Here is a 23,280-nt window from a genome sequence, read left to right on the forward strand (position 1 = left end):
TTGAATGGCATACCGTGCGCATGCGGTATGCCAATTGAAAAGGTTCCGCCGATTTGTAACTGCCGCATACTCAGACACGAGGCCATGAAGACAGCACTAGCGATCGCGGTAGCGTCGACGATGCTTCCTGCAGCGTTTGGATGGACCGACAGGTGCAGCGGATTTCGCAGCTGAACTCGCCGTGTCGCTAACGATGTAAAATTCTTGTGGTTATTAGGTGGGACCACTCCAAACGCTTCAACGCTGCCGGCCACGCGCAACTAGACTGCGACGGCGAGAGCCAGTCAGCCTCCTGCTGCAGTGCGTTGTCCTCGTCTAATGTGCTGCTATTGAGTTCATCGTTGCTGGGAAGCTCATGCGTGTATTTGCTGTTGAGATGGCGCGTAGTCTGCAAGTCGATCGTGTTCGAGATCGAGACGCAGTTGAACAACACGCAGGTCGGCAGGAGTATTGGTACCTTTATACCTGCTGTACGAGCTCTAGTTTGATGACGGCATGCGCATTGTCTGCCTGCAGAATGACCACGACATGGACGTCGTCTTCAGGATCAGCGAGGAGAAGAAGCGGATCAAGTACTCGCGCAGCGAGGTTCGTTTTACGATCTCTAGTGTACCGATGGGAAGATACGTTACTGTACGCTCGTTTGGCTTTCTCAACGCAATTCCTTTGCTATGTGTTACGGTAATTGGTAGGCTCGCATTCTTGAGGTGCTGGATATCGTGTGCGAACAAGTTCCGCTTTCGGGCAGTACTCAAAAGGCCAAGAAAATTCTCAGCGCTGCGGTGAGTGTCTTTACTTACGCCACAGTTGATACATTTCCTCATGCATGATGTGCAGTGCGACGATTTTGTCGGAGAGTATGAGGACGAGCTCACGCGTACGTTCTTCGACGACTTCACTCCAGCCAAGGAGCGGGTGTGTGTGAGCTCACTGCAAGGTACCCCACGCTGATGTTCGTTCCTAGTTGTTCTTCCAACTGATAGGCGATGTGTGTTCTACAGTCTGTCCACAGCCTGAGAAAGCGTCGAAGTCCGATGAGCTTTAACTGCGCTGTAAGAATGCCAGTCCGTAACGAGCAATCGAATTAGAGCGAACGACAGCATGGCAATGTTTCAATGGTGCAACACTGCGCGTTGTTGCTGTAGCATTATCGGCAGCTTCAGGACAAGCCAATGCTACGCACGTATCTTTCATATCACTTCTTCAGATCCACTGTCCGAACAAAATGGGCGCGCTTTCAGCCCAGAGACTCTTTGGCCGAGTCCTCGTCGCCATCCTCGCCCCAGCAGGAGGGCTTGCCCTTCCGCCATCGCTCTTCCAGCTTCTCCATCGTGCATTCAAACACAGGCTTGTGGATCTTGCGGTTCACAATGTTGTGCTGCTCGCACAGCCACATCGAGAACGTTGTGCGTGACTCCACACTGCAACAATTGCACATAACACCCCACCGCGTTAGTCTTCGCCCTGATAAACCACAATAAAAGTCGCACACAACTTACCATGGCGGCGACTTGGCAATCTCCTTCTGGAAATCATCCGCGCAGTGCACGCACGGGTACATGAGCGCTAGCGCCTCAATGAAGGTCTTGGTCTTCGCTTGGTACTCCGCCGACGGCTTGTCTGGGTAGTAAATGCCCATCGAGTGCAGCTACAGACAATCGCAAAGCGATCCAAAGGTAGTCAGCAAGACCACACTGTTACAAGGCGCAGTTCTTGCTAGAAACGCACGAGTCCCCAAGTGGCATTGCCCAGTTCCTGGCGATCCAGCGGGCAGTCCTTGGGCTGCATCGCTGGCGTCGTAACTCTCTTGCCCATGGAGCTCTTGAAGAAGTCCATCTTGTCGGCGCACGCCGGCTCCACGCAGTTCGGGTCGCTCTTGGCCGCCACCATCGCAACCAAATTGATGAAAGTGACAAGCGCATTATAACAACAACTTAACAATTGAGTTGCTCGTGGAGTTGCGATAAAGTTGCAGCAAGTCAAACTTCAACTTCGGGAAACGACCGGGCGTCGCTTTGTCGGAATGGCGAGGTCTCCGGCACACTCCCCGCCCAAGTCCCCGCTGAACCGCAGCTTAGATGCCTTGTACGTGATTAAAGAGGTACGATGGACGTGTTTCCTATTGAGTCTAACGCTTTTGCTGCAGCATCAACTCGAATGTGACGACGGTGAACGCACGCGAAGGCACGCAGCTTGCTGAAGCTACACCGCAAGTGGATCTCCCGCAGCGGATTGATGCCCCTGAAAGTGTACGTGGACTGCATGTCTATTTACGTGATATTACGTGCGTGAACTGACCGTGCTCTTGTTGGTTGGGATGATGAGCTAGATCAAAACGCCCGAGAGAGACTTCCCTCCTAGCAGAGAGGAGCGCATTCAGAAAACTGTGTTCTCTCCACATGCAACGGCTCTACGCAAGCTTAAGACGCATATCCGCTCGACATTTGAAAATGGAGCGGAGGTAGAGTCTAAACTCACTTGCTGCTCGTCGCAGAAGCTGAAAGATCGTGGCCGTGCCGTGTCGTCCAAGCTCATCAAAGAGTACTCGATGCTGGTGCGTACATTAGTCCAATTTAGTGACTTTAGACCTGTCATGTGCTGAATAATTTAACTGCAGGCGGAATCGAGCAAGCGCGCAGGCCGCCACGATGCCGAGTGTACCGCCTACTTGTGGTAAGGCAGCATGCATTTCAAGCTTGGGTTGTAGTGCAGCGCTGAAACCGCGCTTTATTTCTTATCAGTCTAGGAATTCTCCACGACAACGTCGAGGACTACTCCAAAGCTATTGACAGCTACCTACTAGTGCTTTCGATTAGCGAGAGCACACAAAACAATTTGTTCACGGGACTGGCTGCCAACTGCATCGGCGTCAACTACCAGCTCCTTTCATCCTCCACAAAAGATTACAGCTACACAGGCAAGTTCGTCGATCCGCAGAGTCGAAGCTTGCAAAACGCACTGGTCTACCACCAAAAACATTTAGAGGTTGCGGACGACGCTGGCAAGTTTGTGGCGCATCTGAATCTCGGACTTACACTTGGTTCGCTTGACCGACCGAATGAAGCCGCTCATTATTACCAGGAAGCTCTTCGCTTAGCCATCCAGCTCAATAGTGCATATGGCCAGGGTCTCGCTGTCGGCAATCTGGGGCTTCTGGCAAGCCGTCAAAGTGACCTGGACACGGCAGTTGCGTGCATGAACCAGCATTTGCAGCTCATTCAATCTGTCAACGATCGCCCAGCGGAGACCTTTGCATGGATTCAACTAGGTCACCTGGCAAGTCGACGTGCAGAATACGAAAAGGCGGAACGCGCCTTCGATCAGGCCCATCGACTAGCCCAGGAACTGGGGGATGGCGGCGCGGTGAAGCAATGCGGTTGTTACTTGGGTGTCGCTCGAGCGCGTCTTCAAATGAAAGGTTATGTGCGCCAACTCACGAATTCGCTACTTCCGCCAACAGCGAGCTGAAAACTAAAGCCACGCGAAAACACTATCCATGCGGGAATCTCGATTTTGCGTGTGATATACTTTTTTCTTCTTCCTTCTTGCACCTGTTATAAGTTTTCCTGCGTTTCGCTCTTGATGTGATGATCCCCAAAGCTACTCTTTCATCTCAATCATTTTGATGACCCCATCACGATTGGAGTTCTTATCACTTGAAGCCTTGTCGCCGACGTAGGCCAGCAGATTTTTGCTCGGATGCCAGCCCAAGTACTGCAGGTTGTTCTGAAGCTGCAGATTCACAATCTTCTCACCACTTTCCACGTCCACAACGACCAGGTTGGGGTCATCCATTCCAATCGCAATGTACTTGCCATCATAGCTGAAACGAACGGACCGGATGCTCGATCTGCGATTCACAAAACCACAGTGTTTGTGAGCCTCTTTGAACAGTGCGCGTTAGTGAATAACAGAATACAACGTACGTTGTGACCACAAACGTCTTGACGCAGTAGAGCTCTTCTAAGTCCCAAACGCTCACCAGTGAGTCCAGACCACCCAGAGCCAAATACCTGCGTGCAGACAGACGTAACATCAGTACTTGCCCAATATCACTTAAAACTAACTGGAACAGCAATGCTTACCGTCCAGACGGATGAAAGTCCAAGCAGACGCAGCTTCCTGCGTGCGCGCTAACCTATTGATATTAACAGCAATACCGCACCCTGTTAGTCCCAGCAGGCCGACAGAAGGCTTCATTCCCACTGATCTCACCTTGTGTGCGCTTTCTAGATTGGGGTTACCCTTCTTCTCAGTAACTACCCGCATGATCTCGAACGTGCCGAAACCCGTGGCGTGACCTGCCGCCACAAAGAGGAAGCCGGTCTTGCTGAACTGCATCTCGTATGACTCGAATGGGTTCACCACACGCCGCACCACACGTGCCTTGCGTGTATCAATGAGCGTGATGCAGTCCGAGTTGCCCACTACGACATACTTGGCGTCGCGGCTGTAGGCAATGTTGACAGCATCGCTCGGGAGCGAGACGCTGTTGACTATGCGGCCGGTCTTGGCGTCCCAGAAGCGCACGGTCTTGTCGGCGCCTGTACTGGCCAGACGGTGCGACGCCGTGGGATCCCATGCCAGAGACAAGATGGAGTCCGAGTGGCCGCGCAGATCCATGAGCTCCCGCTCCTGTCAAATAAGTAATACACAAGCAATTGTATTAGCAATTATGGACAAACTTGGAGAGGTAGAGGCTTTCGCGACGTACGGTGACAGGGTCCCAGATGCGGATGCTGCGGTCGTTGGAGCCCGACGCCAGCATGGAGCCGTCGCAGTTGAAGCCCAGTGCATATACCTTGCGCGAGTGGCCGTCCAGCTCTGGCAGCTGCACGTACGCCGCCTTGGCGCGCGCCGCGCTCTCGCCCCGAGCCATCATGATTGTCGTCTGCGTGGTGGTGTGGTGATCCTGTAGTGATGTGGGTTTAGTGTGGCATCTATCGCTTTCAACGGGACCATTGAAACCCTATATATACGGTAATAGAATACAGATACATACAACAACCAACATGTATGCTTCTCACGATTAATCGAATTTGACAGGTAAACAACTAGTTTTAGATTTGAGAAATATCGATTTTGCCAGTCGCAACAGGAAAGGAGCGTCAATCGACATCGCCACTCCGCATTTGAAGCCATCGCCGCATCGGAGGGCCATGTCTAGTCGACCTGGCCGAGGCGGAGACGTGCCCATTCTTGAGGCTGACCGCCTTGGACGCTCGTCCTCCGTCTCGGTGGATGCTATGAACGGCCACTTCGACGCCAGTCCGCCGCACAGCCGCAACGTCCTGCTTCGAGACGCCGCCGTGGGCTACTCGGACCGCCTGATGAACGCCTACAAGCAGAAGGACCGCGTGCTGGCCACCGCTGAAGGCCGCGAGGAGGAGCTACACGCCTACAGCCAGGCGCGTGGCAAGTGGCGCTTCTACCGCACGCTGTGCCAAGTCCGCTTCGGCTACCTGTCGTTTCTGGTGGTAATGATGGTACTCATGTTCTCCTTCACGCTGCTGATGGAGATTTTCTTTGCCATTTTCTTGCCGAGCGCCAAGTACGACGAGTACTACACTGTCCGAGCGGTCATCTCACTGGTGCTGCTGCCGGTGGTGCTGTTTTTCCTGTCATACATTTTCGAGGAGGCCTCGAGACTCTTCCTGGACGCGCTCAACAAGTCGGACGGCTCGATGCCGAACTTCCGATTGGCACTGGCGGTTGTAATTCACTATCTTCGTCATCGAACGGAGCTGGTGGAACCGGAAGAGTCGGACGACCCAGCAGCAGATGAGAATGAGACGCTGGGAGCTGGTGACGAGCTACGTAACAGCCGAACGAGTGCAGTTCGTGGTGGAAAACTCCATGCAAGAGGGTCTTTGTTGCTGACTGCGAAGGATGACCCGTTCTTAGATGATGACAAGGAAGAAGAGGACGAGGCGTGGCAACGGAAAGAAGCAGCCGTGCAAAAGGAGCAGGCGGATGCCGAGGCGACTGAAGCGCGCGCCGGGAGACTCTCTGCTGTGGGTGAAGGCCCGCCGAAGAAGAATGCTTTGAACCGCTGGAAGCGTGTAAAGGCTGCTGTGAAGACGACGCTGCTTATCAAGAAGGTTCAGGAGGAAGGACCGCCCATTGATCTATCAACGTTTGTTATTGTGGACATTGTGTGTCCCGCGGTGTTCGAAGTTGTGACGGCTGCCTCGATGGTGATCAAGTTCGTCGCCACGTGGTCAATGTCAGATGCGTTCTTGGCTTACGTCCAGATGGGATTCTGGTGTGTAGGCGGATATCTTGTCCTTTGGATGATCGCTCATTTCTGGAGCAGCAGAAACGGTAAAATGCGCGTCATCGTCAGTAACTATCGCCGTCGCAGGCGTCTTATGCATCGCGCGGTGCGAGATCTTGAGCGTAAAAAGCGTGCTGAGCACCTATGGTTATTGGATGTTGGCTTTCGTTTCGTCCATCACGTTGGGGTTGCGCTGCATCCAACCCGCTGGTGCTGTTTCAACAAAACAAAGACAGACAAGAAAAAGCGAACGAAGAAACCTGCTGATGAGGTCACTATTCCGATTGCAGCAGTTGGAAGCACTGACATCACACCAACCTCTACTGGTGGTATGGGCGTCGAAGCCGGTGCTGATGGGGGGAGACCAAACGCAACTTCAGTGTATGTTTCGCGCCTTCAGCAAATGCAGGAATTTCGAGCGTGGGTACGCTCGCGCAACCCATGGCACAATTTGTCGCTGAATGTGCGGGCTGTAATTTTGCTGGTGTTGGTGATAGGGTCTGCTCTGCTATCGTTGGAGACTTTTTTTATCGGGTGGCCTATCATGGGTGTGTGTCTGATTGCCTTGAGTTCTGTCGTCCAAAGGCGGTTCCCTCAGATTTTTGGTCGCGCGTTCCGAAAGTTCATTTCTGCTTTCGTGCTCGTGTCGCTCATTTTCTTTTCGTCTTCGTTCATTATCGGCACGTTCGTATCGGGTGGCGCTTTCAAACTGGGCAAATTTGATAACTCTACTGCGCTAATATCAAGCGAGCTCAAAACCACTCATGGCATATCGGCTTCAATTACCATTAACGGTAAGGTGATCAACTTCGACGATACGTCCGAGTACGCGGCATGCAGCGTTAGTTACCAAGGACTCTCAGTGCTAGACTTGGCGTTAATGGCTGATGCATCGTATGGTACCACCACGGATATTCAGAAATCTGCACTTGAAAATCGTTTTAACGGAACTGAGCTAGAGAACTGGAAGTACGTGGCACGCAACAACGAAAGCACTGACGGACAAACGTGGATGGAGATCTACTTCCCAAGCGCAAACATGACGGTCATTGCTGTGCGTGGTACTGCATCTGCCACGGATGCACTTGAGGATATGCACTTTTGGTTTGGTATCTGCATCATGCAGGCCGCAAACGTGTTTGTGCCATTCCTCAAACAGCTGCCTCGTACCTTTGTGGTAAGAATGCTGTCGATGAACCTCATTTCGCACGTGATGCCGTCGCCCGTGTATACAGATCTGTTGAATCATGCCGTAGACACTCGTGCTCGCGTTGGGAATAACCTCGTGATCACTGGGCACAGTCTGGGTGGTGCCATTGCCGCCATGATCGGGGCCAAGACCAAGACAAGCGCTGTGTCGTTCTCGGGGCCAGGGCTATTGTACTCGTTGGGGCGCTTTGACATTTCTGCCCAGGACGTTCGTGATTACGTGCTGACTATGAAACCTAGAAAGGATATCGTTCCGCAGGTGGACGAGCTCGGCGGTTTGGTGCAGGAGATTCGTTGCAAGAAGTCGTCTCCAATGGGCTGTCATAGCACCAGTACTCACCTGTGCGAACTCTACTTCTCCTGCGGTGACCCACGACAGCGCAACTGGTCGACAAACGAGCAATGTATCGCGTACAATGCACTTGCGTCGGACGACGACGACGACGAGTAGCTGCACATTAGAGCGGTGTGCAATCGAAGCCTGCGTCGGTTAGTAGCGCTGTAATGTTGTTATGATTGAATGTATAAGCTGGATAAAAAATACGACGCTTGTCGCCTAAAATGCAGCACGTGAACTGAGCCCAAGTCATTGCTAGAAGACATGATGCAGCGAGAGCGGCTACTGCTTAACCGTTGCCAGCAGCCGAGACCTAATAACCACAAAGCATTAGCGATAAACACCGTATAAATAACAGTAGAGAGCAGGCCAAACGTACGCGAGGCACATCGTGGTGCTCTGTGAGGCTGCCGAGGTACTGGTTGAGCTCCTCGATGCGCTCTCTGTACGTCTTGGACGCCACTTTCTCGATCTCCTCTTGTTCCTGCAGCAGAAAGCACCGTTAACTACCTACATAGACGTAGTTATCTACACAATAGAACCCTCTGCCCATTGCTGCAGCAAGAATAGCAGCTGCACGCACTCGTTTCTTCTGGTGCTCGGCGTGTCGACGCTGCGCTGGGGTCAGGTCGTCCAGCTCCAGCTCCACGTCGCCATTCTGCTGCTTCGTATCGTCCTCGCGGCGCTTGGTGGGATTCTTTTTCTTGTGCTTCTTGTGCTTGTGCTTGGACGCCACCTTGAGCTTGCTGCCGTTCTTGAGCTTGAGCTTGCCTCGCTTGACGTTCTCCATCCTCGCTGCACTGGACAATGGTGGGCCAAACGGCGTGGTGTATCGATACACCAACTTCATTGTGTAACCTACACAACGTCACGAGCACGAATGGAGACCGACGCCGCGGCGACCGACCCGCCTTCAGACGCGCCTAACGCGTCTACAGCAGAGCCGACGTCGCCTACAGATGCAGAAAATGCTGCTGCAACATCTACCCAACCTGGTATGCGGACTGTTGTGCTCAAGAAGTGGCCCAAGGGATTAAGCAGGAAGTTATACTACTCCAAGAAACCAGGACGAGAGCGCAAGGAGCTCATGGTCAAGTACAGGAGGGAAGACCCGGTCAAGACAACGACTATTACCTACAGACCAATCGTTCGTCAGCCGTGGAATCTGAACAATGCAGCGGCGACAACGACAACGGCCGCTCCACCTGTGCAGCCTGCTAAACGGTCCAAACCACCTGTGGGATGGTCTAGTATGGATAAAAAGCGGCGAATGGAGTACCTGGCCTTAAAGCCAGGCTACGAGCGCAGAGACTACCTGAACAAAATCAGGAAGCAGCACGGGGTGGCACCCGTCAAGGTAAAGGTGCCCAAGAACTTCGTGTTGCCCGAGGGGTTGAATCTAGATGAATTTTACGCGCGAAACCCGGGCAGAGATCGCGTGGCGTTCTTGGCCAAGTACATCAAGCAGAACAACCTCGAGCTGAAATCAGCTCCGACTCCTGCTACGCAACGGCGGAAGCCGCCACTAGGTCGACACTCAGAACCGCTGGCGCATCCTCGCTGTGGATGCTCCAGCTCCGAGGCTTGCTCGTCCTGCAGCAGGTGCGTAGAGATCCATTGTATCTGCGGGTTGACTGGACGCCAGAGACGTGCTGTTTGCCTGGAGTCTCGTGCCTGTAGCTGTGCGCTTACGGATCCGACAGCGCGTTGCAAGCTGTGTCAAGGCTGCCGACAGCTGCAAGGGGTCAGTCATTGCCGTTGTGTTCTACATCAACGACTGCTGTGGATTAAAAGACACCCAGAGCTTGAGGTGGAGCTGACAGAAGAAGAAGAGGAGGCGGTGTGCAGCTGCTTTTTGCTTGCTCATCGGCACGGAGGAGCTGCTGCAACAAAGGAAAAAGAGGCTATCGCACTCAAGGAGATCGAACGCGTACGCCGGATAAAGAGGGGTACTGGTTTCCCATCGAGTGATAACGTATATCGAAGCAAGAAGATCACGACTTTTCTTGGTGAGGATGGCGTGGAAAGTGAATTGGATGATGGAGTGGAAGATGGCCTGGGCTCGGAAGTTCTGCCTCCCCGGACTGAAGATATAATCCCGCGGACGATGACCAGTAGGATGCTTGACCCTGAATACAATCCGGCCTCGTATCACCCACTGTTTCGGTCAGAGGGATGCTCGCTGCTGGAGAGCATCGAACCTAGAGGTGGAAGGATCAGCCGGAAAGAGACTGCTGCGGTACGTGCTCCTTGCCACATTTGGGCGTTTTACAGTGTTACATCAACACAGATATCTAAGTCTAGAGAAACTAACGACATGTGGGTTGTTGATAACAGCTCATAAGTGATGCGATGCGCGATGAAATTTCCCGTGGACTAGAGAATTTTGTGTACGAAGCGGGTAAGTTTCCAGTGTACCTGTGTTGCTATGCGCAAACAACAGTTAGAGTTCTAACGTTGATGTTTCGGTGTTTATCTTTATTCTATGCAGATCGAAACGCTATGATGCCATCCGACGTACGTTTTAACGCAGACGTCTTTGACGCGAAATATTGACTGAATCTTATTAATTTACTTTGCTTGGCATGAAACAGGATCTGGTGGACTATTTGGTGTATATGGCGAGTGTCAAGACAGCGAACGTTGGGGAGCTTATTGGAACATTTGAAGACTCAGCCGCGGTCGCTGGTAGTGTCGTTATTGAAGAGTATATGACGCAGCTGGTCGAAGATGCAACCGTGCAGCAGCAAGCGCTGTGCTCACCGACAGAGTCAAGTCTGAAGACGTTTACACAAGAACTTCTTGTAGGGTTCAACTGGCACCTTTTCCAGCAGCAACACCCTTCCTCGCCAACGGATTTAAAGGACAAGGAAACAGCACTGACAGACGAGGTAACATCGCTGATTCTCCGCGAATTTGTTTCGACCCAACCCAAAGACTTCGACGTTGAGGCTCATACCGATGATTTGAGAAGATGGATTCGCAGTGCTGTCGCCATTTCTCCGTTTTCTTCGATTGAAAAAAATACGTGGATATCAGTTAACGGTACGGCAGATTCAGCAGAAGATCAAGCACGTGAAAAGGCTAGCATTCAACGCGAGAATGATCAGGACAATGCAGCGGCGGGTCCTCTCATCCGTCTATCGGTGAAAACAAACTCCATTCATGGCAATCCTGCGTACAAACTTCACCTCGCAACAACGTTAGAGGATGGACACCATGTGGAGGCGTCTGTCGGTGGATTGGATAGCAAGACTAAAGCGCATGCGACGATCACACAGCTGTCGAAGGTCGTGGAGCGCCAGGAGCTGAGAAGCAAGGGATTGCTGAAGGTTCCTTCACCTCCATCATCTCCAAGGTCTCAACCAGCTTCGTTACCTCCACTGGACCCAAACGATCCATACTTCAAAATGCATGCGCACCTACGGGAGCATTTCGACGCCTTTTTGATGACCCAGCCCACGAGTGCGAAACGAAAGAGAAGGCGCGGACCAGGACGACCTCGAAAGGAACAGAAATTAACTCCTTGCTAGCATTACAATTGTTGGATCTGGTACGAATCAAGGAGCTACACGAGCCAAGATATGGTCCTACCAAATCATCAAGCGTAAACATCCTGACTGGTTCGTGCTGGCATTGATGTCAAAGTTGTGAAGCTAGATGAAGTTGGACCAGCACGATCTAAACTCGAGCAACGTCCTTTGTTGAAGTCCGAAACGGGGCAAGCCGTTCTTCATGTTATTTTTGCTGAGGCTCGCATGCGTTCTAAAAACAAGGCGGCTGGTTGACAGCAGTGTTATGGATCGTAACTTGCTTAGCCTTGTGTTTGGTGCCAGTCAACGCGGTTGAAAGGCGACGAGCTTTTACGATGAACAAGTACGAAGTTCTTGGTGTGATAGGAGAGGGGGCCTATGGTGTCGTGCTCAAGTGCCATAACAAAGAGACCAACGAGACCGTGGCCATCAAGAAGTTCAAAGAAAACGAAGACGACGATCCGATGGTGCGCAAGACGACGCTGCGTGAGGTGAAGATGCTGCGCTTCCTGAAGCACGGCAACATTGTCGCACTGAAGGAGGCTTTCCGTCGGAAAGGTCGGTTGTACCTTGTGTTCGAGTACGTGGAGAAGAATCTGTTGGAGGTGCTGGAAGATAAGCCCAATGGTGTCGACAGCGAGCTGGTGCGCTCGTACATTTTTCAGTTGTGTTGTGCAATTCACTACTGCCACACCAACAATGTTGTACATCGTGACATCAAGCCAGAAAATTTGCTCATTAACACGTCCAACGGTGAACACTCGTTGCGCTTGTGTGATTTTGGCTTCGCTCGCTCTCTCCCTAGCAACGGGTGCCCTTGTGACCTGACAGAATACGTTGCCACCCGGTGGTATCGTGCTCCGGAGCTACTGCTTGGAGATACGAAGTATTCCAGATCTGTGGATATCTGGGCGATCGGATGCATTATGGGTGAGCTCATCGAAGGACAACCAATGTTCCCCGGGGAGAGCGAGATTGATCAATTGTACTTGATTCAGAAAATGTTAGGCCCACTGCAAAAACGACACATGGAGCTGTTTGCAGCAAACCCTCGCTTCTCTGGGCTGAAAATCCCAGAAGTGAAGGTCCCCGAAACGTTGTATCGACGATATTGCGGGCGAGTGTCCAAGCAGGCTATTAGTTTCTTGGAAGGCATGATCCAGTTATGTCCTGAAGACCGCCTGACAAGTGAAGAGTGCCTAAAGCACCCGTATTTTGAAGGGCTATCCTATTCGCCATTGGTAGAGCCAAGCCCCACCACAAATACGAGCGTAGCTCCAGAGGTGAAGATCTTACAGCTGAATTTGAGTGAAAAGCAGCAACCTGTCGGACCGACGGCATTCGACGATGAGCTTGCATCAGGAGCTTCGCGATGGACTGCCGAGCCATTTGAGACTGCACGAAGTAAATGCTGGATGTCAAGTCGTGGAGTTGCAAAAGCAGAAGAGAAGAACACGCCGTTTACAAAAGAGAAGCGTCGATCTGGGAGTAGGCGAAGCCGAAAGGATGAAAGAGCTGGAAGTGGCCACTCAACCAGCAGTAGCAGCCTGAGGAAAATGACGGACTCGATAGAAGACATTTCAGGCGTTTCAGTTTCCGCGCTGTGGCAGTCAAACGAATGCGCAGCACCCAAAGACGATGACGGCGGTGCTACGAACACCTTAAGTGGTCGTCGCAAGAGCCGTAAGAAAGGTGGCAAACATCTCCCAAAGCCTACGAGTGGTGGGGGAAGCAAAAAGAAGACTTCGTACGGTGGTGACAGCGCGCCCTCGACAAATGTAGGGCTACCAGCAGGTGTCGGCATCGCTATGGTCCGACCCGTTTCTCGACAAGTCATGCTTTCACAGCAAACCTTGCCTCGCTATTTACCTCAATTAGGCGGTGGTGTGCACGACAACGCCGGCGATTTGTCGAACTCAACGCCTTCCAACGGATGTGGCTACGGCGCCAAGGGGTTAGCAGGCGACGACGACGAAGAAACGGGGCTGGCAAGTGTGTACAACTACCCGGTGTATTCACGGTCAAATTTCCCTAAGAAGTCATCGAAAAAGCTCCGCGAGCGCACACTAGACGCCCAGGAGTTGCTGGAGTTCAACTGAGCCATTGCGACCATAGAAACCCAAATCGTCCTTTTGTTAATCAATCCACTAGACCATTTCCTCATACGCTTGCATCGCTACTGCCAACTCACCTCGAATCGATGGAGACCCATCCGGCCACGTCAAAGCCAACGAGTGTTTTGTCAACAAGCATTCGTCTTCAACATGTAACATCGTTTTCAGGCGGGAAACCTGAAGCATTTCCATGCGACTTCCAGGTCTGACTGCAAAAGAGATCTCCTACAGACCATATACTAAATTACATATATTCTAGGACATCTCATATCCAGTATCACCATTGTCAAGTCAACACGCGTTGAAGCTCGACACCTCATTTCCGAATTGGTCGAGCTGTGCAAACGCTCTCTTCTCCTTCCTGATGTTGTCCCGCTTGGAAGCTGAGCGCAACGGAAGCCCCGTGCCCTCCCGGGAGCTCGCCTACGTGCTGCACAAGAGCAAGAAGACGGTGGAGATGGTGGAGCAGCTGGAGCAGTTGCTGGTGCAGGACCCAGTGTTCAACCACGAGAAGATGAACTACCTGACGCGCGGTGAGCAGTACAAGCGCGCCATGCAGATGTCGGCCAGAGTGGAGATCCTCGCGCGCCGTCACCAGCTGAGCGAGGAAGACACGGAGCAGCTGCGTCTCATCTTCCAAGGCATCACGAGCTGCTCGGCGGCCACGACACTGCACACGCTCATGTTCATTAAGAATCTGGGGCTGCTGTTCACGGACAAACAACAAACCAAGTGGATGGAAATGGCGAAACAGTGGCGCATGGTTGGATGCTACGCCCAGACAGAGCTGGGCCACGGATCCAACGTGCGCGGACTCGAGACCACCGCCACGTACATCCCAGCCACCGACGAGTTCGAGATCCACTCGCCCACGCTCACATCCATGAAGTGGTGGCCCGGTGCATTGGCTCGCACAGCCAACTTCGGAGTGGTGTATGCGAGACTGTTGCTGGGCGGGGAGGACTACGGCGTGCACAACTTCATGGTACAGCTGCGAGACTTGGAGACGCATGACGCGATGGCTGGTGTGACGCTGGGCGACATTGGTCCGAAGATCGGCTTCAACAATGTGGACAACGGGTACTGCAAATTCAATCGTGTTCGCATCCCTCGTGAGCAAATGGGCATGAGGTTCGCAACGGTGACCCATGAGGGTCAATACGTTAAGAACGCGGGAATTCCGCAGGAGGTTCTGTACTTTACCATGCTGCAGACGCGTATGGTGTTTATTCGCTCTGCGGGTATTAACCTCGCCAAGGCATGCACGATCACCATTCGCTACTCTGCTGTCCGCCAGCAAGGCTACGATGCCAACAAACCCAAGTCCAAGGAGGAGCTGAGCGTTTTGGATTATCAGACGCAGCAGTATCGATTGTTCCCGCTTCTTGCGGCGGCGTACGCTATCGTGCTGACCGGTATGTTTCTGCAGAATCGACTCGAATATGGGATGGATTATCGAATTAAGGCTGTGTGTTGTCAATGGGACTGCAGGGAACCGTGTGGACGATTTTGCGGCCGCACTGTCGGAGCAGACAAAGCATGGAGATGTGAGCCTACTCACCGTGGGACACGTCATGAGTTGTGGACTGAAGGTCTTTACTACCGATCTTGCCACTGCTGGCATTGAAACAGCTCGTCGGGTGCGGTGACGATCTGTTGCCTCTGCACTGAAAAACAGAAAAGGCCTAACGTGATTTAATTGTCTGCGCTTCAGGCTTGTGGTGGCCATGGATACCTACTTTCGAGTGGTAAGCCATCGCTACTGTATCTCAAACGCGGGGATCCATACCGAGTGGAATACTCACATATACTGTATTGTGTTTTGCAACAGGCTTGCCAGTGCGTTTGCTGTTCTCTAGCATACATTGGATAGGTGAGAAGTACACCTACTAACGGTGCATTTGTCGACATTTGTGCAGATTCTGCTGGGCGATGCCGTACAGACAGTCACGACGGAAGGCGACAACCTCGTGCTTTCTGTGCAGGTTTGTGCTGCTTATGCTCTTGTATACGTCAATTCTTACTGACACCACTGTGATTTGTGTCACGACACTGTAGACTGCTCGTGCTCTGCTAAAGATTCTTGGCTCCTTGAAGAAAACGGGCAAGGTGCCGGAGCCGATGGCGTTCCTCGCAAACATCGACAAGCAATCGAATGCAACTCCTCGTACGAAACAGCAGTGGCTTGAGCCGCAAACTTACGTGGCAGCTTTTGAGCAACGCTTCCTCTACCAGCTTCGCTCCTATGCGAAGAAGATTTCCACGGAGGCCTCGGTCACTGCCGGCTTGCAGAATAACTCGATGGATACGTTGAAGCTGACGAACTCGTACGCCAGTTTGGTCATCGTCAAGACGTTTGCTGAAGTCGTTCAAGGTTCCTCGACACTGAGTTCGGAATTCCTGTCATCGCCGGTAGTTCTGAACGTTGTGCGCCTGCTGTGCCACTTGTTTGCACTCACCCAACTGGAAGCCACAGCCGGAGAGTTCATGGAGAGTGGCTGCGTCTTTCCCAGCGAAATGCCGATCATCCGAGCCAACATCCAAGAACTCCTCGCGCTTATCCGTCCGCACGCTGTGGCACTTGTGGATGGCTTCAACTTCTCGGACCACACGCTGAACTCGACGCTGGGTCGCTATGACGGCAACGTGTACGAGGCTCTGTACGAGTCGGCGCAGCACGACCCACTGAACCACTCTTCGGACAAGGTGGCTTTGCACGAGTTGTTGCGCCCGATCCGCGACGAAATCTCCCAGTCACGCTTGTAAGCTGTAGCAAAGCTGCCAAACTGTTGCTGTGTGAGGCATGAAGGGAGCATGTTTGACGTTGCGTTATTGACAAAGGATCGCATTTCTCATGGTCTAATCTAACAACAATTACCCCAGTCGATGTTACTCGTATCTATCGCAATGAATACCTGCTGGAATTTCACGGGCCGTGATCCCCGGTCAGAACGGGAATGCATGAGGTGCAGCAATCGCTACTCGATCATCTTCAACAAGTCCCATACACCGTTCAAGTCAAGATGACAAACTTCAACTGAAGAGTGTGTCGACTAAACACGCCCAGGGAGCATTAGCAGAGCTCGTAGACTTCATTTCTGAATTCGCGCCGTGATTTGCACCTCGAGAACAAACTGAAAATGTCGTCACCATTGGATGCCGAGCGCGGCAAGAGTCGCGTACCACCGCGGGAGCTCGCGTACGTTCTGCATCAAAGCAAGAGCAACGTGGAAAAGCTCGAGAGACTGGAGCAACTGCTGGTGCAAGACCCGCTTTTCAACCATGAGAAAATGAACTACATCACTCGCGGCGAGCAGTACAAGCGCGCCACGCAGATGGCCGGAAGAGCCGAGATCATCGCTCACCGCAACAAGCTCAATGAAGAAGACACGGCTCTATTGCGCTTGGTGCTGCAGGGATTTACGAGTTGTCCGTCCTCAACCGCTTTGCACACTGGCATGTTCATTAAGAACCTGGGGCTGCTGTTCACGGACAAACAACAAACCAAGTGGATGGAGATGGCGAAACAGTGGCGCATGGTTGGATGCTACGCCCAGACAGAGCTGGGCCACGGATCCAACGTGCGCGGACTCGAGACCACCGCCACGTACATCCCAGCCACCGACGAGTTCGAGATCCACTCGCCCACGCTCACATCCATGAAGTGGTGGCCCGGTGCATTGGCTCGCACAGCCAACTTCGGAGTGGTGTATGCGAGACTGTTGCTGGGCGGGGAGGACTACGGCGTGCACAACTTCATGGTACAGCTGCGAGACTTGGAGACGCATGACGCGATGGCTGGTGTGACGCTGGGCGACATTGGTCCGAAGATCGGCTTCAACAATGTGGACAACGGGTACTGCAAATTCAATCGTGTTCGCATCCCTCGTGAGCAAATGGGCATGCGCGTTGCGACGGTGACTCGTGGCGGCAAGTACTTGAAGAACTCCGATGTGCCGCAGGAAGTGCTTTACTTTACCATGCTGCAAACCCGCATGACATACGTTCGAACAAGCGGCCTTGCACTAGCAAAAGCGTGCACGATCAGTATCCGCTACTCCGCTGTCCGCCAGCAAGGCTACGATGCCAACAATCCGGATTCCAAAGAGGAGCTGAGCGTTCTGGACTACCAGACGCAACAGTACCGACTGTTCCCGTTGCTCGCCGCTGCGTACGCCATCACCCTGACGGGTAAGAGGTTTTCTGAGGTGTTGCATACCGTATTATCGCTGACAAATTTCACTACTTGCTTCGTAGGAAACCAAATTGATGCCTTTTCGCTGGATTTGGCTAATCAACTTCAGTGTGGCGACTTAAGCATGCTGCTCGTGGGTCATGCGATGAGCTGTGGACTCAAAGTGCTCACGTCTGAAATGGCGTGCAATGGTATCGAGATGTGCCGTAGGGTATGCTCCTAGTCTGCTGGTGTTGATTTAGATGGTGATATGACACTTTGCTGACTTTTAGGCTTGCGGTGGGCATGGATACCTTCTGTCAAGCGGCAAGTGTTCTTAGTAATTACCACACAAGGGATTTGTATCGGCATCCTAACCAGACTTCATGGCTATCCTCAGGTCTGCCAGTTCTTCTTGGAGATATGCTTCAGATGGTTACAGCCGAGGGCGAGAACTTTGTTCTTTGCCAGCAGGTTCGTCAATGGTTGTATGATTGCCTTAGCCGTGAACGGCTCACTGTTTAACATTTCAATCATGATTTGTGCTAGACTGCGCGCGCGTTGCTGAAAGTGCATGGTCAGTTCCAATCTGGTGAACGTCTTCCCACAGCAATGGAATTCATTGCAAACATTGGGAAGCCTATCAATGCCCAGCCCCGAACCAAGTCCCAATGGCTCGACCTCGACACCTATGCCAACGTTTTTCAGCAACGTTTTCTCTATTCGCTTCGCGGACTGGTTACCAAGATGTCAACGGAGCCGTCTATTGCAGCTGGGGTTCAGAACAACTCGATGCACTGCTACAGGTTGGCGAACGCGTACACCTACGTTGTCTTGGTGAACAATTTCATGAAAGCTGTCCGCTCCTCGTCGGCTCTCACTTCGGAGCATTTGACCAGTACAGAAATTCTACCCGTGCTTCAGCTTCTTTGCCAGCTCTTCGCGCTGACGCAGTTGGAAACGAATGCTGGAGAGTTCATAGAGAGTGGCTGCGTCTTCCCCAGCGAAATGCCGATCATCCGAGCCAACATCCAAGAACTCCTTACACGTATCCGTCCACATGCCGTAACGCTCGTGGACGGCTTCAACTTCTCGGACCACACGCTGAACTCGACGCTGGGTCGCTATGACGGCAACGTGTACGAGGCTCTGTACGAGTCGGCGCAGCACGACCCACTGAACCACTCTTCGGACAAGGTGGCTTTGCACGAGTTGTTGCGTCCGATCCGCGATGAGATTGCGCAGGAGGCCGGAGCCAAGTCACGTCTCTAATCAAGAGAATGTTGCGACGTGATGCATTTGCCAAAGGAAATGGTTGAATTTACAGGGTGCTTTCAAAAAATACATGTTGGTCTTTAGTGCTACGCTTCTGGCAGCTCTACAAAAAGATCACTAGAGTTGCTTTCTACTGCCGGGCCTCCTAGTGATTTCCCGAAAACACTCACGATACCAGTGCACGGTCGTTCAGGGCATGGTGTCACCCTTTGCCCGTGAACTTCTCCGATCACTATCATATCTTGCCGCGGAATCGAAAGCCAGTGGAGCTTGCTAAGAACTAGGAAGTGAACACCGTCTTCGTCCAGCATATTTAAAACCCCGAAGGATTTAAGCGTTTCTATCTTGTATCGGAGCATGTCGTCCTCCCAGACGTAGCCGCCCAGTAATATCATCTTGGCCCGCACACCTAGTGTTGCGTCGACACAGCACGGAGCCGTAAGAAGTTTGAAAGAGCCGAACGTCCATCGTACGGTGATGATAGCCCCAAGTGCCCGCACAGATGTGATTGCAGCCACAATGCCAAGTACGATAATGCCGTGCCCCACCAAGCTCCACACGTAGTAAGAGACTGCTTCTGCTGCAGACTTTGTCCGCTGGAGACTGGATCGGTTTAGCGACGTGAGGTAATACTGCATCACTACCGCACACAAAAGCTCCCCCATCAAGGCTGTCTCGTAGTTGAACAGAAGTCGCTTGATAAAACAGCGCACCTTCTCCCCTAGCCAATTCATACTTTCGACCATCTCGAAAAGCATCGACAGCACGCCCGACAAGTTGTACCCCAGCGAAATATACTGCACTTTCGCTAAGAATCCGTCCTGGGCGATTAACATGAACAGGTCGCTCATTAGACCCTCGACCAGGAGATATAGCAGCACCGTGCGGTGATAGTTTCTCGCCCCGTGCGCTGATAACCGCAAACTCTCTTGGGCGTACACAACTGCGTCCTTGAACCGAATTTTCACTTGCATGTTGTCGCACCTCCTTCCGTAGCGTTTGCACGAGATGTAGCTCCTCCGCATCAGGATCGAGCGGTATGCAATCCAAACGGCTCCAAACAAGCCATACCAGTATGATCGTCTGTACGAAGTGTCCCCGGTATCATTCGCCAATGCTGCACCATTGCTGTCGTACGTCCCAAGCCCGTTCACAAGCACATATGCCGTCTGGTCATTAGCGCAGTACGTTCCCGACGCCTCCTCATAGAATCCGTAATAACCTATGCTTCCATGGTAAAAGTAATGTTGGAACGGGTAGCTCTCCCCAGAACAGCTTACTGGTGTTGTGGAAGATGGAGCGGTTCTTTCGGATTTCAAAACGTACGCTCCATGGATGTTGTACTGCGTCACAACGAAATGACAGATTCGCCCATGCGGAACAGTGTAGTAGTGCGTGACCCCAACATTCCACCACGCCCCAGCTACCATCAATCCTTCCACTGGGCAAAGCTCGTCGAGATTCGCCCTCTCGATTTCGGTCTCGGCCGGAACGACCAACGTCTGGGAAATCTTGTGGGGCGTCACGAACTTGATGTAGCTTCTGGCTTGCAGGAGCAAAGGCACGAGCCCCACACACATCCACACTCCCAGCAGCAATCTCCTCGCGGAGAAGAGTGTCCCAACTTCGTCGCTGGTTATCCCGTTGTCGGCGTACTCGCCATCTATGCAGTACACCTTGGACTTTTTCCTGGATGATGAAAAGTAGCGACCGATGCTGACAGTAGGGGCGACCTTCATGCTCCCGTTCGATTTCATTGTGCGTGGTCGACCGATTTAGCCGCTTCTTTCTAAAACTTAGAGACGCGAGCTCTTGTGGTCGGCTTCAGCTTGGTTGCTTCAAATTGTGAAGTGGTGGTAGGACCCGCTACGCCGGTCATTCCTGGATGCGCAGAGGTCCACGCAGTCATTTGCTTCATCGCATAAAAAATTGTCGGTCCGAAACGTGCATGTCAAAAATACCAGACGATCGTTAACCATTAAGCATTCCAATACTAAAGCCACACTTTGAGCACAGTCGCATGCATCGAAGCTGAAGGAAGTCGGCTTTGACCGTGTTTTCACATCCGACAAGAATCAGGGTGCGGAAATAGCAGATCACCTGTCCGAGACCGAGGGCAAGCCTTCTCGAAAATAGACCGACTTTTGTACCACTCACAAAAAACCTTTTCCTAAATTTGAGAAAAAGCGCGGTAAAGCAACATTCAAAGTTGTATCAATATTCCTCAACGCTAAATGGCGGAGATTCGGCGGCTGGCACTGGAGAAATGGCTCGCGGAGAAGCGTCGTCAGAAGGAGCAGCAGGATCAGGAGGGCGCCAGGGTCTCTCGCCCCGCTCGGCGCGTTATCACCCACAGGTAGAGAGGCTCTGCACAGGCACGCGACAATAAGCAGATCAAGTCTCACCGTCTCCAATGTATTTTCCTCTTCCTAGATCGGCAAAAGCAGCCCCCATGCGGGCACCTGCAGTGCGTGTCGAGCGTAAAGTGCCACCGTCGACGCCAGTGGCAGCGCGTCGTGTGTCCTACGAATCAGCGGGTCTTGTGACACCGCTCGTGCCGATCCGAGAGCTGGAGACGTCCCAGGAGACGCAAGAGCAGGAACCTCATGAGACTATCAAGACACCAGCATCTACAACGGACAGCAGCAGTCCAGCAACAACTGGAGATTCACAGGCGGACGTTCTGACCGCTAAGCAGCGTAAAAAGCGACGCAGGAGCTACATTTCGCCGGGCTCGAACGTTCCGTCCCTGGCTGGTGGTGCACAACGAGTACTGACGCCCACGCGGCTGCTACAGCACGAGAGTGATGATGGAGGCATGGATGGAGACATTGACGGCCCGACCCCGGAAATCCCTGCGGGGCCGAGGCGTGTGAGTGTGCTGGCGACTCGACAGAGACAACAGGGAAATGACACAGTGACGTCGCGCGGAAAGTTACAAGGAGGGGGCGTAAAAGAGGAAGGAGATGAGAACTCGAGAAAAACAGCAACAATAGAAAGTATTGGCGTGGCTCTTCGTGTGCCGAGTACTGCGGCACGGAGGGAGAGCGGTACAACCAGTGATGCGGATCTGGTGCAGTTGGAGACAGAGACGACCATGGTGAATCATGTCGAGGACGGTAAGGAGGAGCTACAGCAGCTTTTACGTGTGCGAGTGTTATCCACGAACAATGGCGATGATGAAACGCCTGAAGTGGCTAGCCCGCGGCCCGAGCGGAAGCTTGTTTTTCCGGCTCGGGCTCGTGTTGATTCAGTACCTCAGGCAACTACTGCCTTCGAAACCAAGGCTCCACGAAAGAGCATTTCGAGTCGCTTGTCACTTGATGCTTCAAAACCTACTCCGTCACTCAGCGAACGACTACAAGGAAACCCGAAATGGGAATTGGACGATTTCATCGTGACGAAGAATCTCGGTCAAGGCAAGTTCGGGAATGTCTACTTAGCGAAAGAGAAGTGCTCGAATGTCACAGTCGCTCTCAAGGTAGGGACTAATCTTGCAGCTTTGTGCTGACACCTGTTACTGACGAAATGTTCGTGACAGGTTTTATTTAAGTCGCCTCTAACGCGTGACGGCGGCGTTTGTAATCTAAAGCGTGAGGTCGAGATCCAAGGGCGGCTCCACCACCCGAATATTCTACGCATGCATGGTTACTTCTACGACGACTCGTGTGTATACCTAGTGCTCGAATACGCGCCATACGGTGAACTCTACAAAGAGCTCGCAAGAGAGAAATTTTTCGCCGATGCCGTTGCAGCGCACTACGTGGGTCAAGTTGTTGAAGCGCTGAAATACTGCCACTGTTGCAACGTGATTCACCGAGACATCAAGGTAAGCTTGATCATTATGGACGATGTGTGAGTGAATTCTTGTGAGACGCTGATTGTTCATTGTAGCCTGAAAATTTGCTGCTAGGATTCAATCAAACCATAAAGCTTGCTGATTTCGGTTGGTCAGTTTACGCGCCGAAGCCGTACAACATGCGAAAGACCTTATGCGGTACTCCGGATTATTTGAGCCCCGAAATGATCCTCGGAGAACCACACGATTTTCGGACTGACTCGTGGAGTCTTGGTGTGCTCACGTTTGAGTTGCTGGTTGGCTCGACGCCTTTCTATTGCGAAGATCAACATGACATGTACAGGCGAATCGAGATGGTTGATTACCAGTTCCCACCAAGCCCACAAGTTTCTGAAACGGCTAAAGCATTTATCGCTGGGCTACTCAAGCGAAATCCTACAGAACGAATTAGCCTTGAAGACGCAGCTAAACATCCGTGGATCCAGAATCGGCATTCAAACTAACATTAAAAAAAATAAAGTCGATGCAACACAGAGGGTTCAGCTGCCCAGGTAGTAGCAAC

At 52.3% G+C, this 23,280-nt stretch overlaps 12 protein-coding genes across 14 annotated transcripts; 8 read left to right on the plus strand and 4 right to left on the minus strand.

Moving 5' to 3' along the window:
- Positions 1 to 84: 84 nt before the first annotated feature.
- Positions 85 to 1,045, plus strand: KRP23_7480 (uncharacterized protein; the record flags this gene model as incomplete). Its single annotated transcript, XM_067892802.1, has 7 exons — positions 85 to 152; positions 218 to 300; positions 388 to 437; positions 517 to 588; positions 693 to 782; positions 838 to 937; positions 1,002 to 1,045. The coding sequence occupies 7 exons, from the start codon at positions 85 to 87 to the stop codon at positions 1,043 to 1,045; spliced, it is 507 nt and encodes a 168-aa protein (XP_067744646.1).
- A 192-nt stretch (positions 1,046 to 1,237) lies between these two features.
- KRP23_7481 (FAD-linked sulfhydryl oxidase ALR) lies at positions 1,238 to 1,890 on the minus strand (the record flags this gene model as incomplete). Its single annotated transcript, XM_067892803.1, has 3 exons — positions 1,238 to 1,421; positions 1,500 to 1,648; positions 1,729 to 1,890. 3 exons carry the CDS (start codon positions 1,888 to 1,890, stop codon positions 1,238 to 1,240), a joined length of 495 nt encoding a protein of 164 aa, XP_067744647.1.
- Positions 1,891 to 2,023: 133 nt separating this feature from the next.
- KRP23_7482 (Tetratricopeptide repeat protein 28) lies at positions 2,024 to 3,468 on the plus strand (the record flags this gene model as incomplete). The annotated part of the gene is made up of 5 exons (XM_067892804.1): positions 2,024 to 2,085; positions 2,147 to 2,249; positions 2,330 to 2,554; positions 2,618 to 2,673; positions 2,742 to 3,468. 5 exons carry the CDS (start codon positions 2,024 to 2,026, stop codon positions 3,466 to 3,468), a joined length of 1,173 nt encoding a protein of 390 aa, XP_067744648.1.
- A 132-nt stretch (positions 3,469 to 3,600) lies between these two features.
- On the minus strand, positions 3,601 to 4,882 carry KRP23_7483 (THO complex subunit 3; the record flags this gene model as incomplete). The annotated part of the gene is made up of 5 exons (XM_067892805.1): positions 3,601 to 3,850; positions 3,927 to 4,013; positions 4,086 to 4,138; positions 4,216 to 4,635; positions 4,715 to 4,882. The coding sequence occupies 5 exons, from the start codon at positions 4,880 to 4,882 to the stop codon at positions 3,601 to 3,603; spliced, it is 978 nt and encodes a 325-aa protein (XP_067744649.1).
- A 277-nt stretch (positions 4,883 to 5,159) lies between these two features.
- KRP23_7484 (uncharacterized protein) lies at positions 5,160 to 7,937 on the plus strand (the record flags this gene model as incomplete). Of its 3 annotated transcripts, XM_067892807.1 has the most annotated exons (2): positions 5,160 to 5,837; positions 5,905 to 6,048. In XM_067892807.1, the coding sequence occupies 2 exons, from the start codon at positions 5,160 to 5,162 to the stop codon at positions 6,046 to 6,048; spliced, it is 822 nt and encodes a 273-aa protein (XP_067744650.1). The 3 variants fall into 3 exon arrangements, with proteins under 3 accessions (XP_067744650.1, XP_067744651.1, XP_067744652.1); XM_067892808.1 differs by having other exon boundaries at positions 5,160 to 7,937; XM_067892809.1 differs by lacking the exons at positions 5,160 to 5,837; positions 5,905 to 6,048 and adding an exon at positions 7,602 to 7,937.
- A 175-nt stretch (positions 7,938 to 8,112) lies between these two features.
- KRP23_7485 (Protein FAM32A) lies at positions 8,113 to 8,613 on the minus strand (the record flags this gene model as incomplete). The annotated part of the gene is made up of 3 exons (XM_067892810.1): positions 8,113 to 8,136; positions 8,203 to 8,307; positions 8,407 to 8,613. 3 exons carry the CDS (start codon positions 8,611 to 8,613, stop codon positions 8,113 to 8,115), a joined length of 336 nt encoding a protein of 111 aa, XP_067744653.1.
- A 90-nt stretch (positions 8,614 to 8,703) lies between these two features.
- KRP23_7486 (uncharacterized protein) lies at positions 8,704 to 11,356 on the plus strand (the record flags this gene model as incomplete). The annotated part of the gene is made up of 5 exons (XM_067892811.1): positions 8,704 to 9,425; positions 9,504 to 10,062; positions 10,161 to 10,224; positions 10,315 to 10,340; positions 10,418 to 11,356. The coding sequence occupies 5 exons, from the start codon at positions 8,704 to 8,706 to the stop codon at positions 11,354 to 11,356; spliced, it is 2,310 nt and encodes a 769-aa protein (XP_067744654.1).
- Positions 11,357 to 11,691: 335 nt separating this feature from the next.
- On the plus strand, positions 11,692 to 13,455 carry KRP23_7487 (Cyclin-dependent kinase-like 5; the record flags this gene model as incomplete). Its single annotated transcript, XM_067892812.1, has 1 exon — positions 11,692 to 13,455. One exon carries the CDS (start codon positions 11,692 to 11,694, stop codon positions 13,453 to 13,455), a length of 1,764 nt encoding a protein of 587 aa, XP_067744655.1.
- Positions 13,456 to 13,834: 379 nt separating this feature from the next.
- On the plus strand, positions 13,835 to 16,236 carry KRP23_7488 (Peroxisomal acyl-coenzyme A oxidase 1; the record flags this gene model as incomplete). The annotated part of the gene is made up of 6 exons (XM_067892813.1): positions 13,835 to 14,885; positions 14,962 to 15,110; positions 15,185 to 15,218; positions 15,302 to 15,309; positions 15,390 to 15,455; positions 15,529 to 16,236. The coding sequence occupies 6 exons, from the start codon at positions 13,835 to 13,837 to the stop codon at positions 16,234 to 16,236; spliced, it is 2,016 nt and encodes a 671-aa protein (XP_067744656.1).
- A 374-nt stretch (positions 16,237 to 16,610) lies between these two features.
- On the plus strand, positions 16,611 to 18,916 carry KRP23_7489 (Peroxisomal acyl-coenzyme A oxidase 1; the record flags this gene model as incomplete). Its single annotated transcript, XM_067892814.1, has 5 exons — positions 16,611 to 17,661; positions 17,728 to 17,876; positions 17,938 to 17,971; positions 18,045 to 18,118; positions 18,194 to 18,916. The coding sequence occupies 5 exons, from the start codon at positions 16,611 to 16,613 to the stop codon at positions 18,914 to 18,916; spliced, it is 2,031 nt and encodes a 676-aa protein (XP_067744657.1).
- An 89-nt stretch (positions 18,917 to 19,005) lies between these two features.
- KRP23_7490 (uncharacterized protein) lies at positions 19,006 to 20,658 on the minus strand (the record flags this gene model as incomplete). The annotated part of the gene is made up of 1 exon (XM_067892815.1): positions 19,006 to 20,658. The coding sequence occupies one exon, from the start codon at positions 20,656 to 20,658 to the stop codon at positions 19,006 to 19,008; it is 1,653 nt and encodes a 550-aa protein (XP_067744658.1).
- A 495-nt stretch (positions 20,659 to 21,153) lies between these two features.
- KRP23_7491 (Aurora kinase A-A) lies at positions 21,154 to 23,221 on the plus strand (the record flags this gene model as incomplete). The annotated part of the gene is made up of 4 exons (XM_067892816.1): positions 21,154 to 21,275; positions 21,353 to 22,400; positions 22,461 to 22,748; positions 22,814 to 23,221. 4 exons carry the CDS (start codon positions 21,154 to 21,156, stop codon positions 23,219 to 23,221), a joined length of 1,866 nt encoding a protein of 621 aa, XP_067744659.1.
- Positions 23,222 to 23,280: the final 59 nt, after the last annotated feature.

This window comes from Phytophthora ramorum (assembly GCF_020800215.1).
Source record: "Phytophthora ramorum isolate Pr-102 chromosome Unknown Phyram_PR-102_s0006, whole genome shotgun sequence".
Classification (NCBI taxonomy): domain Eukaryota; phylum Oomycota; class Peronosporomycetes; order Peronosporales; family Peronosporaceae; genus Phytophthora; species Phytophthora ramorum.